This window comes from Medicago sativa, chromosome 5 (genome assembly GCF_051527215.1).
Source record: "Medicago sativa cultivar Bolivia chromosome 5, Bolivia_mono, whole genome shotgun sequence".
NCBI classification, from domain to species: domain Eukaryota; kingdom Viridiplantae; phylum Streptophyta; class Magnoliopsida; order Fabales; family Fabaceae; genus Medicago; species Medicago sativa.
Genome location: NC_140753.1, coordinates 11,590,192 through 11,607,328, shown reverse-complemented (window position 1 = coordinate 11,607,328; position 17,137 = coordinate 11,590,192). Strand labels below are relative to the sequence as shown.

Sequence of the window (17,137 nt, the reverse complement as noted above, 5' to 3'; positions counted from 1 at the left end):
TTCCTCTATTCCCTTCTCTTCTCTCTCTCTATTACTCTTCTTCTACTCCTTCTTTCTTCTTCTTCTTCTTCTTCTTCTTCTTCTTCTTCTTCTTCTTCTTCTTCTTCTTCTTCTTCTTCTTCTTCTTCTTCTTCTTCTTCTTCTTCTTCTTCTTCTTCTTCTTCTTCTTCTTCTTCTTCTTCTTCTTCTTCTTCTTCTTCTTCTTCTTCTTCTTCTTCTTCTTCTTCTTCTTCTTCTTCTTCTTCTTCTTCTTCTTCTTCTTCTTCTTCTTCTTCTTCTTAATTTCTTTTCTTTTTGAATCATTGAGGGCAATGCTTCCCCTTAGTGAGTGTGTGTGTGTGTGTGTGTGTGGGGGGGGGGGGGGGGGGGGGGGCGGGGGGCTAATAAAGTGTCTAGAGTCGTAGTGTCCAAACTCCCTTGAACTTTATTCTTTTGTTTTGTTTTTATAGTGAAAGGCATGACTAGTAGCTTGTTTTTAATGTAAAAAATTGGCATGAAATTTTTTGTTTTGTCTCCTCTTTAAAGGTTGCTTCTTGTACATGAAAGTAGTTTCTTGTGTTTCTTATGTTCTTGCTATACCCATGTCTTGTTTTATTGTGAAAATCTCCAATGAGAAAAGCACTCAGTTGCAATCCTTGAGCAAATGTATGAATAGGTATTTTAAGGAACACATTCTATCTTTAGTGTTAACTTAGACCCTTTAAAGTCTTAAGAGTAAAAGTAGTATAAGTTTGTGTGGGAAATTAATCAAATGTTCTTAATTGTTATATTCTTAAATTGTTAAAGTTAAAAGGGGCGGGAGAATGGCACCAACATGTGGGGGAAAGGACAATCCCTAACTTCCTAATTGTGGCGGTGACTCCCTAATTTGAACTTAAAGTGAAACAAATTCATCAATGCTAGGGGGAAAGGACAATTACATCCAAAAAGACTTCCTACGCGGAGATGAAACAAATAAAATTTTGCAGCACTGCTTAGGGTGATTTTGAATCTAGGGGGAAAGGACAATTACATCCGAGAAGACTTCCTACAAGGATAGATAGCCCCTAAGCATCTGCAGCCCCTTGTGCTTAATTGTTAATCTAATCTGATTTTAACTTAAATTCCTATCACTCTTATATGAAATGAAGAAAGGACTTTTCTCGGTTACTTTAGCATTAAGGATAAAACCTATTCCTCATAATATCTGTCTTATACAGGAGCAAGAAAAGGGTTGGACTGCACACACACACTCACTTGAGACTTGATGTTGGGTAGAATAGGCTCATGAGAAGTATTTGAAATTGTAATTAGTGTACTTGAAGCGAAGCCTTTCTTTTGAGACATGTGTTCTTAATATTGCCATGAATAAATCTTTTGTTGCTGCTATGTCTATTGCCTTTTGCTTGAGGACAAGCAAGGATTCAAGTGTGGGGGAGTTTGATTAGTCATAGATTAGTATATTTTAATGCTTTATTTAGTTTAGTTTTAAGTAAGATTTGATTTAATTATATTGCATTTTATTTCCTTTTAGAATATTTTACTTTAAATTGTCTTTTATTTTATTTTAGGAATGAATATATGGTGGAAGGTGCCTTGGAGCGAAAGAAAGAGGACTGGAGCAATACATCGCAAGAATACGAAGATACGGGACAAAAATATGTTCCCCCAAAGTCAGAAGCTTGGCACGGCCCGTGCCAACATGTGGCACGGCCGTGCCCGTCCCCAGATTCACTTTTGCTGCTTTTTCTTCGGGCCCAAGTTACCCTGTTGCAGCTTTACCATTTTATCCCTTTAGTTGTTTAGTTTCTAAGTCAATTGTAAAGCTATAAATAGAGTAGCTCTCCACCATAAACATTCACCCTTTACTTTGTTTATTTCAAGTATTATTTCAATAAAAAGTCTTTATTTTCCTTTTACTTTCTTTTCAACTTATTTTACTGTTTTTCTCTCTTCTTCCCCCATGTCTACGATGAACATGAGTGAGTAGACTTCTTCGTCTTGGGATTGTTGGGGAGTCTAATGACTCAATCCTAAACAAAACAAGCCTAAACCCTAATTTCTATGTAACCTTAATTTCTAATCTAGATTCACCGTCTTAACGTGGATTAACAATTATCAAATTGTGGAAGCGAAAGCGGAGGGTTTGATAATCATTAATCCATCATCCCAAACATCAATTCATAAAGCGAGAGCGGAGTCTTGATGTTGGAACAAGTGAATCTAGACAATAATTGCAAAACAGTGAAATAGTCTTTGCAATTATTGAGACAAAGAGTAGTTTCAATCCTCTATGCATCTTCTAGTAATCATGTCAGCGAAATAGGCTTGGTTGCTAGAAGTAAACTCTCACCGGACTTTCATCGGAAAGGTGAGGGGCTAAGGGAAACCGGTCTTTAGAAATTAGTGTGTAAACCATGAAATTAGATGTTTAGGTCTTGTCTAGTGAAGGATTTGTCATTATGATGAACCAATGATCCCGAGGCTTTTTATTAATATTGTTTTTACCTTCAGCAATCAAAACCCCTTTTTACTAAACTTTCTCTCCCTCTAATCATTCATTAAAGGTTAATTAAGTTGAACAACTCCCTAGCGGAACGATACTTTTACTTACTACTATTACTTCGATAGGCCGTGCACTTGCGGTTTGGCTCTATCAAACCACCAGAAGCCCCCATCGACGGTTGGTATGAGAAACCATTAGGAGTATCTCCCTAAATAGATTTTATAAACCAATCATCAATCACAGATATCTTTGTTTCTTGAATACACAACACGAACAGATGCTTCTCATTAACTAAACGACGTATCTCCACCCTCTTCTCACCACCTCCTAACCCCCTCGCATTATATGATACAACCTTCATTGATAACACAACTCCACCCTACCCCCACCGACCCTTACCTCATCAACACCCTCCAACAACATTCCCACTTCCCACAACCTCCTCTAACACGTCAAAACCACCCCCAACACCCCTCCATTCTCTTCTCCCCTCTTTAGTTAATAAATTAAAACTATTAGAGGTATCACACTTAAATTTAACCCCTAATGCCTTTCCAATATCCTTCACATCTTTATTAACTGAGGATGTTGAGTTCTTAAACGAATCCTAAGAAGAGTTACCTGTTGCCCGAGATGGTTGTTTACCTTTTCGGACCTTTCTATTTCTTTCATGTTTCTTCATAATTTTTAAAATCTCCTTACGGTCGTTCAACGACATGCGCGCTACTCTTTTCATAAAGCCAACTGAGTGCTTCACAGTACCTCCCTTCTTTTTCTTAGATGACGTCTTTAATGGTAATTCAATAATAGGTTCACTTTGCAAGTTTGAAAAAGCCAAACTATTTTTTACTTTGAAAGAAATAACATTACTAGCCTCACGTAAAGGAAACTGAGACAACCAATCTAGGCTCCATGGTACAGTACCTACCTTATTTAAATGTCCATCATGTTGCTGTTTGTGATCAGACTTAACGGAAGTCACTGGAGCTGTTTTCATAGGATGTTGAACCGGCTGCAGGACCGGTTGAGATTGCTGCATAAAACCATTTGTCTCGTCGTCTTTGTGTAAAGCATGATTCGGTGATGGAATAAAATCATTCGTCCCGTCGTCTTTGTGTAAAGCATGATTCAGTGATGGAACACTTGTTATCTGAACCTCGTCCTTCTTCTCATCATGCTGACACCACTCCATATGTAAATCGTCCACCAACTCATCCAACTCCCACTCCTCTTGAACCTCTTCGAATCCGGTAACATTATTAGGTTGAGATACCATTTCCGGCGTAGCTTCAGATACCTCCTCCGTCAAGAAAGCATCCTCCCCCAAACTACATCCCCACTCCTCCACCAATTTGATTACATACCGGCATCCATCAATAAAAAATTCAGGAGACGAATTCACTATCTCCAATTGAGGTGTCGAAATAAGAATGCATGCAAAATCAAGACCCCGGACACGCATAACTTAAAAAACTCAATATTCCAGGCAAGAACGGGAACTCCATAGACTCTCACCCACGCCTCACGCTCATACCTGACATCTGATGCCTTCCATCGATGAATATTTGCAAACAACATTCCAAAAAAATGCAGCGCATCATTATAAACTTGCCATATGTTGAAGAAACATGTTATCCCCACCCCTGGGCGTAACAACAACGTGTGAAAACCCGGCGTCCTCCACTCTATGTTGAAGGGACAACGCCGAATCTCCCTCGATCACCGATGCCACCCTGCCTGAGCTCGCCAAACTACGGTCCTCCTGCTTTGAATTAAATTTTGGGATAAATTGAATGTTCTGACTAACATTACGTTCCTGCTTGTTATTTCCAACCGCTGGCTCCTCCTCCTTCCTTCCACGAACACTACGGACCTTCCCTTTTCTCTGCTCAACAGCCTTCCCTCCTTCCTTCTTCATGCCATTCCTCTCCTCCCTCACAGTCGGTCCCTTCTCACCCCCTCCTCCCTCCTCACCTTCTTTTTTCCTCCCTTACCCACCATGCTCACCTCCACACTCCCTATCGTAACCTTCTTCTCTCCCTCACCTTTCTCCCGCAACTTCTGATCACCCCCGCTCACATGTTTTACTCCCTCAACACCGCTCCTCACCATTGGCTGCCTCACAACCACCTCCTTCCTCGCTACCTCGTTCGAAACCCTAACCTCCAAGTCATTGTGTGCAAATCTGTCGAAACGTGCTTCACGCGCCCAGATACGACAACGCCCCATCCAAATGTTATTTAATGCCTGAGCGAGTTTCTCTTTGTTCCTTACATTGACGTACCTAACAAAGCTAAACTCCTGCCCTCTTGCATTCCTATGTCGTGCAACGTATACATCTGTCAATATGCCGCATACTTCAAAAGCTTGTCGCAAGCGAAACAATGGCAGCCTATCAGGGAAGTTTGTAACATAAAACGAAGCCTTAATTCCTTGTTCCCCTTCCTGGACGTGCGTTTCTGAACCATGCCACTCAGTAGTACAAACACGGTTACCATAATAAATAGAAACCCTACTGTCGTCAACAACTCATGCTGCTTGCCTGTAACATCTTGAATAATTGGAAACCCTATTCAAAACCCCTAGATTTCAAGCATGAAGAGTTATCTCTAAATCATCTTCTTGAGAACGTAAAGTTGACAACGTTTGGGTGATTAAAGGTGAATTATCCTATTTTTGCTTCTGACTACCATTCTTGGCGGCAATACCCTCTTTGGTGCTCGGGAATAATCTTGTAGCTCTTGCTTTTTGTGTTTTCTCCTTTTCTAAAATTGTAAACTTTTTAATAAAATAATTAAATTTAATTTATCATTAACATTTGAAGTTATAAGGAAATTAAAGTTTATTTCTTAAAGTGTCGCTTCAATTTTTGACAAAAAGTGGTGGTTTAAAGTTAGTTTTTGTTATAAAAATATTTATTTACATGAAAATGGATTAAGGTGATATACAAATTTAATTTTCAAATGAGGAGGGTGTATATATTAACATATGATGGGAGAAGAATGTAATTCATACTTCTTTTAAGGAATGATAGTGTAATTTACTAAAAAAAATAATGATTATAATTCTAAACTGCCAACATCAAAACTCTAAGAGCAGCTCCATTTTGATGTCAAAATAGTATGGTATTTGACACCAAAATTTTGATGTCACAATTTTATTTTCTCCTAATTTTGTGGCGTCAGAGATACATTTTGGACAATTTATATAGTTCAAAACTACACTTCCAAATTTATTTAGTTTCGACATCTTTATAATATGCATAAAGGAAAAATATTCATGGACACCTTTTTTTTAGGCATAAACCACCTTGACACCATGAATGAGATAAAAATAGAGAAAGTGATGTGATTGAAATAATATATTGATGAGAGAAATAATATTTGTATAATTATTTTATGACAAATTTTTATCATCTCTTTCATTAGTAATATATGATAGTTAAAGGGAGATAGAGATAAAAATGAGATGTTAAATATGTGTAGAGAAATTAAAAGAATACATGTATAACCACCCTTTACTAAATGGACCTCTTTTACTTTTGCATAGGTCTAATCCTATACACACTCGTTCAACCAAACTAAGAATCTATAACATGCCTTTTTAACAATAAAATAAAATATAAAATATAAGAAAATCATGCAAAAAAATAAGAATATAAAGGCAATATGATATCTCAAAAGGTCAAAGCACTACCAATGTCATATTTTAGATTGTTGAAATTGTCACTACAATACCATAAAACAGTTTTCATTTTACTTCTTTTACTAGTAGCAAGTGCAAATGACAAAATGCATTTCTAAACTTGTTGAACTTGAAGAAATTTAATAAGTGCTCCAAGAGCAACATCAGGATCCTCACTCCTCAACAGATGCTCTGCCACTACAGCAGGGGTGACCTCTATTTTTTCCAATAGCTCTTCAATTTGTTCAAACAGTGGCTGATGATGTTCTTCAATGTCCAAATAATTTGAAGCTAAGATTCTGAATGCCTTGGCCTTAAGAAATGACAAGTGAATATGCATGTCCATACGACCAGGGCGCAACAATGCCGGGTCTACTTTGTCCTTGTGATTCGTAGTAAATACCAAAATCCGTTCCTCTCCACAACTTGACCACAAACCATCCATATAGTTAAGAAGACCTGATAAAGTAAACCTTTTAGGAGTGGCGTATCCATGACTCTGAGTCACGGCATGTCCAAGATCCTAAGTCGGCCGGGGGCATGAAAAAGTATATAGCTTAAATTAGTTTAAATCTTTTTAATACCGTATAATTTATGTGTAATATATTACAATCTCAATATACTATAATGTGGCAAATAATGACACAAGTAAATAAATTTTTCCCCTAAATATATTTATGCATAAATATTTAATTTGAGAGTGAGGGAGTAAGACATCAAACCTTAGCCCCTAAGAGAGAGTCTGGATCCATGTCTGTTTTTGATCGATCAAGCACGACTTTGTTGCAGTCAATGTCTTCAATAACAATGATGGATCTGTTGGATGTCTTCCTCATGATTTTCATGAGCTGTGAGTTACAAACCACCATGCTCAAATCCAAATCATACACATCAAACTTCAAGTATTTTGCCATAGCAGCGATAAGGCTAGATTTTCCTGTTCCTGGTGGCCCATACAATAGATAACCACGTTTCCAAGGCTTACCAACTTGTTTATAAAACGTTTTCCTCCTCAAAAATCGATCTAAATCATCAACTATAGCTTTCTTTAAATCAGGATCCAAAGCAAGTGAATCAAATGAAGCTGGATGTGTAAAACTACTTTGCTTCCAAGGCCCAGTTTGCATTGAATAGATCTTGAGAGTCTTATGTTCAGCTTGTATATCCTCATATGTGCTTAAAACATGTGGAATATACTTTTCCATTACTTTCTCTCTATGCTTCTCATCAAAACTTAACACAAACCGATTCTCCTCAGATTCATTTGGCTTATGGTTATACATTTTCTTGTATATTTCATCATTGGGATTTTCAAGACCATTGTTGTTTTTTTGAATAAGAACCCATTTGATCTTGATGTCTTCATATTCATCAACCACTTCTTGCTTTCCATCAAAAGCTACTAGAACATTGTTGTGATCAGATAGTTTCCCAACTTTGAGGGATTTGTAAGTTTTGGATATTCTAGTAGGAAGATACTCTTTGACTGCATAGAAGAGATTGTTGCTACTTCCATCCCAAAGCTGGTCGATTTCAAGTGAGACTTGATTTTTGGGTTGGTAATCTGAGAAGAAAGCTTGAAGCTTTGTGATGATGAATGTTCGAACTTTTAAAGGTATGAGATCATTGATTGCAGTTCTTAAAAGCATCATAAATGTGGAGAATGCAGCATATACCTCAAACCATGATGATGCTGAACCAATGTTTGTGAATGAGGATGAGAAACGAGCAATCATAGGTGGTCTCATGGTTGTAGTGTGTGAAGTGTGAAGTGAAGAGTGAGATGGATAGAAAATGGTTGTTTGCTCTTTATTTGTAGGGTTGCTGCTAGGGTTTTATTAACCCAAAACTAAGGGATATGCATATTATTACCTTCTACTTATTACCTTCTACTTATTTTCAGTGACATAATATCCACTATTTAAATAAATGATTAAATTTTAACCATGGTTCTTGTAAAAAACAGAGATAAAGCAGGTAGTGGTTTTATTTGAAGAATGGTCAGTTCCTATTAATTGAGTTATGTAAGCAATGACAGGCTAAAATAATGAAAGTAAAAGGACATCCAGCTAATTCTAATCACATAAGAGGAAATAACGTAGAGTATAGCAAATTTGTAGCAGAGGAATCAAGCACAAAAAAGAAACATAGCTTGATATATCACTTTCTGGAAGCAACACAGTGATTTTGGCACGCTGATTATATCAAGAGGAGGAATTAAAAAATGCAGTAGAAAACAAACAAGGTAAAAAGAAGGGCTATCAATAGGAAAGGGACCTTAACCTAGAAAGGGATATCAGTTTCTAGTTTCATTTTCATTTTGTAACCATGCCCTTTGTTTGTCCCTTCCCTTCATTGCTGCCACCTCTCCCTTCAGTTAACTTGTTTATTTTATTTTTGAGAGAAGAAAATGAAAAAAAAGAAAAATCTAAGGATCTGCTTGGTTGATGAAAAGATGGAGCGGAGCGGAACTAAATGGATTGAGCACAATGGAATGGAATGTAAGTTATATTTTTTGAAAGAAAAAATAAAAATAAGTTTTCATGAGCATAACTAAGTTGATAGGGAGAATGTATTGTTATATGCAGGGGTCGGAGTTCAAACTCGGGACACTTCACTTACTCACTTTAAAAGCTGAATTCTAACATCTACACTACTTACAAAAAAATGATGTAAGGATTAAAAATAAAACATATATGCAGAAACAAAACACTCATATGAACACGGAAAGCAGTAAGCATTGAAGCAGGGAGAAATGAGAAGAAACAAGAATGATAGGAGAAGAATGCACAGGTGTTTCCACGTTTAGATGTCTTAGAAGTATTTTTTAAATAGCAACAACAATTCTAACCTTATAAAATGTTTGGTATTTTTTTGAGAAATCAATTTTAAAGACTAAAAGAAATTCTATTAAAGTTATTATTTATAGTTTTAATTTTAATATTGATTATTACACACAAATTTATAATTCCACTCACTTTACATGATTGTACCAATCCAAAAATCAATTTATTTGTAATTTATTTTTAGTCAGAATCAATTTTACAAAATCAAAACAGTACCAAACATACACTATATTTAGGGATGAAACAAAAGAAATAACGAAAAAAGAAGTTTTATTATGTACTCAAAACAGTACCAAACATACACTATATTTAGGGATGAAACAAAAGAAATAACGAAAAAAGAAGTTTTATTATGTACGTGTGTTAAATATATTTTCTATCCCTATAAATATCTTAATTTTTCGTCTATTTTTTATCGTCCTACAACTTTCCATCCACACTTTGTTTCCGCTGTCAAATGAGGCTGACGGCAGCTGATGTGGCATTGACATATTCCAAGTTGGTGATTTTTAGCGAATGTTCACATATTGGGCATGCCCCATAGGCTAACGAGCAATTTTTTAAAAAATATTAATAAAATTCTAAAAAATGTATTTTAATTAATTTCAATTTTATTAAAATTAAAAAAATCAATTTATTTTTACTCACGCCTCCATTCCTTCAACATTTCATTTTTCCCAAATCAAAACTCTCTCTCAAAGCTCAAGCACTAGATCCCCAAATTGAACCTCAATCTTCAACCCAAACATAAAAAATCAAAACAAAATCTTCTCTGTGGTCGAGATCGAAACCCGTATAGCTTTTGAAACTTTTGCTTCCCGATTTCGAAACTAAAAAAAAGAGGGTTTAAAGAGGTTGTTGTTAGGGATAAATTTTTGGGTTTGAGATAAATTCGAGATGAATTTATGTGTTTGAGATAAAATGTTTTTGTACATAAATCTATGTTTAAATCTGGAATTTTAGTGTTTAAATGGTCCTGAATCTTGGTTTTCAAACTTCTCAGTTTCAAGATATTACCTTAAGGTGCCGTTTTAAAAAAAAAAACACCTTAAGGTTAAAGAGGAAGTTAAAAAAAAGGAAAAATTAAAACTGAAAAATTATACTTTTAGGGCCAACTAGTGTTGAACCCGTGGCACTTGCCCAAAATACTTACAGGCTGTGAAGCCCCGATACTTCAAAATGAATGACGTACCGTATCCCCTGCGTATCCTGCACCGATACCTGCCCGATACTTCCCGATACGTATCCGGAGAGTATCCAAATATTAAATTTTATTTTTTTAAAAATTAATTATCCGATACTTTCCGATACGTCCCGATACACACGGATACTTGTGTTTTTTATATTATTTTGATTTCTGTTTTTTTGTTGTAAAAAATAAGAATAAAAACAGTATATTACTATAATATATATACATTTCCTTTATCTTTCTTTGGTGCCAGTACGACCCACACCACACCACACAAACAATTGCATCTTTCCCTTTCTAAGAAATTAGGGTTTCAACTTTTTCTTCCAAAGTGGTCGCCGTCCACTTTGTCCACCGTCGAAGTCTTGGTATCAGACGACTTTGGTATATATTGCGTATGTAATTGACTAATGATCACTCTCTTAATCGTCAATATTATTTATATTTATGTTAATGTGCTACGAGCCTGGTTTCTTGTGTTTGTTAATATATTTGCATATTAAAAAAATGATTATAATTATATTGTACATTTAATTATATAATTTTTTTATTAACGTATCCCAGCCGTATCGTATCTTGATTTTTGAAATTTTCCCGTATCAGCGTATCGGTGCAGTATCGTATCCGTATCGTATCTCGTATCCGGGCTTCACAGCTTACAGGCATACATCTAGCCAGGGACGGACCCACGTTGGTGGGTGTGTGGGCCTAGGCCCTCACTTGACTTAGAATTTTTTTTTCTCTTCCATGTACTAGGACATATCAAAGCATGGGGATGGATAAAATTTGTCTATAAAAACAATACACTATTATTTTTAATACATCAAAAGTCTACATTTCTTGCTAGTGTCTCTCGGTTATACAACTATTATCAAAAATCAATTGTGAAATTGTATGAGAGATGAATATTTAAATGATTGTTTGGTTACTTATATTGAAATAGATGCTTTTATATTAACAAAAAATCTTTTATAGTTCTTTCAAAAAAAACTCTTCATAGTTTTTATTTTTAATCAAGTAGTCTAATGACTAAATATTCACCCTTAAGGTGAATAAGTAAGGAATTAAAGGTTCAAACCCCGACCCTTGCATATCGCAATGTTCCTACCAATTGCACCCGAGATATTTTATAGTTTTACTGGCATTAAAAGTGAGAAAATCATTCAAAAATTATGACATGAAAACCCACATAGAACAATATGATGTACATTTCTTAAAAATACAAGTATACACTCATGCTTTAAAGACTAAAATATTATATGTGGCCCACACAGCGGAAAATTTCTGGGTCCGTCCCTGCATCTAGCTGTATGTTTGATTCTATTTTTAAAGGGATAAAAATTGATTCGGAAGATATAGAATTGATTCTGACATGTTTGGTTGTTGTCAAACAGAATGGATTCTACCTTCATAATTGATTCTACTTAAAGCTAGGATTTGTAGCTTTTGATTCTAGAATTGAATTTCACACACAAATTTATAGTACAAAACACTTTTACATGATTGTATCGAATTGCAAATCACTTTCAGTCAAAATCACTTTTAACCAAAATCAATTATACAGAATCTATTCTATCAAAATCAATTCTCCCTACAACCCAACCAAACACTTGCTAAGCTGCACGTGAAGTTTTATAGTTATTTGAGTTTAAAAATATTTTATTGAGCCTCTGTTTGGTACTGCGTTTGTTGTGAGTTTGATTAAAAATGCGACAAAAAACCACATTAACGTAGAAGACTATAAACTAGCTAGTATTTATAGCTTATGTAAATCACGACAAGAACCCATCAGGAAGAGTGCGAACATGCATTTGTATGTTGTAAACAATAAACCAAACACATACTGAGTTAACCTTTGCAGAATAAAAATTGTCATGTGTAACTGACACATCACCGTCCATCAGTGAAAGTTAACAGACCAAAAACATATTTGACCTTATAACTTTTTTTTTCCTTTCTTTACGAATTTTTGTTGATGACTTAAGTATATTTTTTGTCACGACTTTCCCAAATCAATCGGATGAATGTGGCCTCAAGGAGAACACTGAACCAAGACCTTAAAAAATGTATATGGTGATGGTCTTATGAGTGATGTGATAGCAATTTTGATATTTTTATTTTTACCATTTTGCGGATTTTATCCCTTTATTTAAAATCTGACATTTTTGGCCCCTCCGTCATATTTTTGAACTAAAAAACTGACGTGTGATGTTTTAAACGACGTGATATATAATATGATGATGAAAAAGGTAACAATCAATGAAAATGTAAGAAAAATCACTTAAAAACTTCATTTAAAACCTGTAATATCACAATATTTTAAACCAAATATTTGAAGAAATGTCTAAAACTATCAAATTTAAAATAGAGGGACTAAATTCTACAATAAAACTAAACATATTTTATAAGGATTACAAATAAAATAAGGAATAGTGCAAGGAAAAAATAATTATATGGATGCTAACCATAACTAATTTATGTTTTCTACAAAAACAAACTTTAAAATATTTGAGAAGGATAATAAATAAATAAAGGATGATAAAAGGAAGATACACTCTGAGTTGACATACAATTTGTAGAATCAATTAGTCGTCACCATAGAAGCTAGAACTAGAATTGGTTGCTTAATGTAAACCCATTTCTATATATGAAAATTGATCCACTTCAAAGCATCAACCAAACAACTTTACAACATGGTCAAACCATGTTTGACTCATGCCAACGCACATTCATACCAACAAAAAATTTTGCTTAATTTGGACCACTAATCGGTCTTCATCCATCTCTTACCAGAAAAGGGGATCAAGTTATCATCTCTTGCTCCGAAGCTACCAAATGAATTATGGGAAGCTTCTACGAATGTGTCTGCACACAATTATTCAATTGACTTCATCAAATAAAATAACCTTCACCTACTAAAAAAACAATCACTTTGATACCAAATGTTTATTATCAACTTTAAAGTATAAATTGATAAACACAAAACCTATTTAAAAACTAAATTGATTAACGCATAACTCATCAAGAACTAAATTGAGTATCTCCCTCTTAAAATAAGAACTGAATTAATAAATATCTAGAAACATATTTAAATACCAAAATAACTATTAAAAGAGACGTTGTTGATAAAATATTTATCTTTAAAATTATGATTGAATTAGTAATCATGTTTGATGACATAAACATTTTTTGGACCTTTCCATCTCAACGTTAAATGGTCATATAAACACTTTTAACAAAGTTGGATGGAAAAAATGATCAATTTGTTGCAAAAAAATATATATTTAAAGGACTAAATTATTAACTTTTACTAAAATAAACATAAGGTTCCAATTTAAAATTAAATAAACTAAAATGACTAATTCGATACAAACATTAAACTTAAATTGTATATGTTTAAAAAAAAAATTCCTTTTAAAACCAATCCGAACTCTCTACAAATATGAGTGAGTATCAAGTTAAAGAGTAAACCATTCTCCATCTCACACTTCACATTCACACACACACACACCATGAGATCCCCTATGGTTGGTCTTTTTTCATCCTCATTTACAAACATTGGTTCAACATCATCATGGTTCGAGATATATGCTGCTTTCTCCACATTCATGATGCTTTTAAGAACCGCAGTCAATGATCTCATACCCTTAAAACTCAGAATTTTTATCATCTCAAAGCTACAAACTTTCTTCACAAGTTACCAACCCAATAATCAAGTCTCACTTCAAATTGATCAGTTTTGGGATGGAAGTACCAACCAACTCTTCTATGCAGCCAAAGAGTATCTCCCTACTAAAATATCCAACACTTACAAATCCCTAAAAGTTGGGAAATTACCAAAACACAACAACATAGTTTTAGCTTTTGATGGAAAGCAAGTAGTGGTGGATGAATTTGAAGACATCAAGCTTAAATGGAAGCTTATTGAAAATTCCAACAATAATGATCTTTTTGAAAATCCTAAAAAGGAATATAAGCATAAGTCAAAAGAATATGAGGATGGGTTTGTGTTAAGTTTTGATGAGAAGCATAGAGATAAAGTAATGGAGAAGTATATTCCACATGTTATAAGCACTTCCGAGGCTATAAAAGCCGGAAATAGAACTCTCAAGATCCATTCGATGCAATCTGGACCATGGAAACAAAGTGATTTAACACATCCTGCTTCATTTGATTCACTTGCTTTGGATCCTGATCTAAAGAAAGCCATAATTGATGATTTAGATCGATTTTTGAGGAGGAAAACGCTATATAAAAAAGTTGGTAAGCCTTGGAAACGTGGTTACTTATTGTATGGGCCACCAGGAACTGGAAAATCTAGTCTTATTGCAGCTATGGCAAAGTACTTGAAATTTGATGTCTATGATTTGGATCTTAGCTCAGTGTATTCTAACTCAGAACTTATGAGAGCCATGAGGGAGACATCTAACCAATCCATCATTGTTATTGAAGACATTGACTGCAACACAGAAGTGCTTGATCGATCAAAACAAGACAAGCATTCAGACTTAGGGGCTAAGGTATGCTCTCTTACTGCCTCTCCGTCTCATATTAAATATTCTATGAAGAATGAGTTAAATAATTTTGATTATCGAAACTCTAACTATATATCGGTATCATTTTTGTATATTGGTTAATGAATTATCTAAATTGTACGTGCTATGAAGTGATACATTAATTGAACATGTAGCTGTCACATTCCTCTAAAAAAATGTAGTTGTCACATTAAGAAAATGACATAATAGTAGAGTTTAACGACAAGTCTATTTTAATCGATGATTTACCGTTTATGAGATTTTTTTTTCAGAGGTCTGTTTATGAGATATATTTGTTAGTTTGAACAAAGAGCGCTACTATATATCCCGAGAAAACCACTCGGAAAATTTCACCAAGAGTACGAGTCGCCATTTGGGAGGAAAACATGGGCAGATGGGCAATGAGAATGATTTCGGGCTAATTTTGCTAAAAAAAATCGTTGAAACTAGCATTATTCTTGAACAAAATGGATGATTAATTTGATAGATACTCATAATTTCTTTGACCAAAATGTTTATTTCCTTGTTATATAACTATCTACTAACTGAAAAATTTTTGAGGCTTAAACTATCTATCTAATATGAGACCTTTATAAATATGCAAGTACGTAAATGAGTAATTTACATTGCTTTCTTAAAATTATTGAATAGGTGGCTAAGACAAAGAGCAAGCCTAGAAAGTTTACTCTGTCTGGTCTGCTCAACTATATGGATGGATTGTGGTCAAGTTGTGGAGAGGAACGCATTCTGATATTTACAACGAACCATAAGGACAAAGTAGACCCGGCATTGTTGCGCCCTGGTCGTATGGACATGCATATTCACTTGTCCTTTCTTAAGGCCAAGGCATTCAGAATCTTAGCTTCAAATTATTTGGACATTGAAGAACATCATCAGTCACTGTTTGAGCAAATTGAAGAGCTATTGGAAAAAATAGAGGTCACCCCTGCTGTAGTGGCAGAGCATCTGTTGAGAAGTGAGGATCCTGATGTTGCTCTCAAAGCACTTGTTAAATTTCTTCAAGAAATTGAGATTTCAAGAGTTATTGTGGATGAAAACTATAGTCAGCAACAATGTTCTAAAAACCAAACCGAACATCGAACCAGCAAGACCTCTAGATTATGGTTCAACTGTTTTAAATCGCTTGAATCCAGACAAAACCGCAGTCGAAATGTTCAAATAACTAAACCGCAGAAAATGTCAATAACCTAATATAAAAGTTTATTCAGTATTTGTTGCTACGGGTAAATGAAGCTGCACAAAAAGTGCCCTCCTTTTTTTTTTCTTTCGAGAGAACAAAAAGTGCCCTCCTGTATTGTAGTATTTATTTAAGATAGGCACTTGTATCTTGTTGTTAAACTGCAATGCAAAAAGTTTAGTAGATTCTAATATTCATTACAATTTCAACAATCTAAAATATGCATTTGCAGAGCTTTCAGATATCATTTTGCCTTTTTTTTGTGTGGATTTCGTATATTTTATATTTTTATTTCATTGTTAAAATGGTATGCTATAGAATCATGGTCTGATTTTTATGGTCAACAAAATCTGACTGTTGCTGTTTGCCCAAACTTCCTAATAACACATGGAAATGACCAAAAAAACCCAGCGGTAGTTAACTACCATCGGTTTTTTTAGTTATATCCAACGGTAGTTAACTACCGTTGGGGGTGTTTTTGGTCATTTCCATGTGTTATTGGAAGCTTTGGATGTTATAACAACAATTTTCACAAAATCTTGGTTTGGTTGGATGTAGTTTTGGATCGGGCCTATACAAAGTAGAGGCCCATTGAGAGGCAAATTATTGGAAATTGCTCTTCTCCCAGCAGAAATTGCTCGCGCCCATCTGAATTTTCCAAAATGTCCCCCACGTGACTTAAGTCATGCATGTGTTATACTCGAGGTGTGTTTTCAAACATAAGAAAATATGAACAAATTCTTGTGGATGGAAGAAAGAACGGCAGAGAAGGAGAACCAAACGTGACTTAAGACACGTAGGTTGTATTTCAACATGACTTAAGTCACGTCGAGTATAAAGTTCAGGTTAGCGCGAGCAATTTTCCAAATTATTTGTGGGAACTTTCTTCATCTACATTTTTTTTTAAAAATTACACATTATATTGGAATTGTATTTTAAACCACAGAAATTGGCTAAATGTTTACTTCTAAAATATACAAAATATGTTTTTTTTTAATCGTCTATTTGAAGAAAAAGTCTTGTAATTCCTAGTTCAATCAGAGGATCGGTAAAATCTGAAAAAAAAAATTAATCTAGTTAAGATTCAAACACGGATTATTCTGAATGATTTATTCGTAATTGTAGCGCATTAATCTTTATAACTTAAATAGAGTGGAGAAAGTTTATCCCAAATCAATGTGCTCCAACCTCATATCTACA

General features: G+C 34.6%; 2 protein-coding genes across 2 annotated transcripts; one reads left to right on the top strand and one right to left on the bottom strand.

Annotated features, from left to right (window-relative positions):
* Positions 1–6,159: 6,159 nt before the first annotated feature.
* LOC146920033 (AAA-ATPase At3g50940-like) lies at positions 6,160–8,036 on the bottom strand. Its single transcript, XM_085713420.1, has 2 exons — positions 6,892–8,036; positions 6,160–6,692 (listed from the first exon to the last, which is right to left on the bottom strand). Exons 1-2 carry the CDS (start codon positions 7,915–7,917, stop codon positions 6,285–6,287), a joined length of 1,434 nt encoding a protein of 477 aa, XP_085569546.1. The 5' UTR covers positions 7,918–8,036; the 3' UTR covers positions 6,160–6,284.
* Positions 8,037–13,654: 5,618 nt separating this feature from the next.
* On the top strand, positions 13,655–16,174 carry LOC146920032 (AAA-ATPase At3g50940-like). Its single transcript, XM_085713417.1, has 2 exons — positions 13,655–14,724; positions 15,391–16,174. Exons 1-2 carry the CDS (start codon positions 13,717–13,719, stop codon positions 15,949–15,951), a joined length of 1,569 nt encoding a protein of 522 aa, XP_085569543.1. The 5' UTR covers positions 13,655–13,716; the 3' UTR covers positions 15,952–16,174.
* The last annotated feature ends 963 nt before the right edge of the window (positions 16,175–17,137 follow it).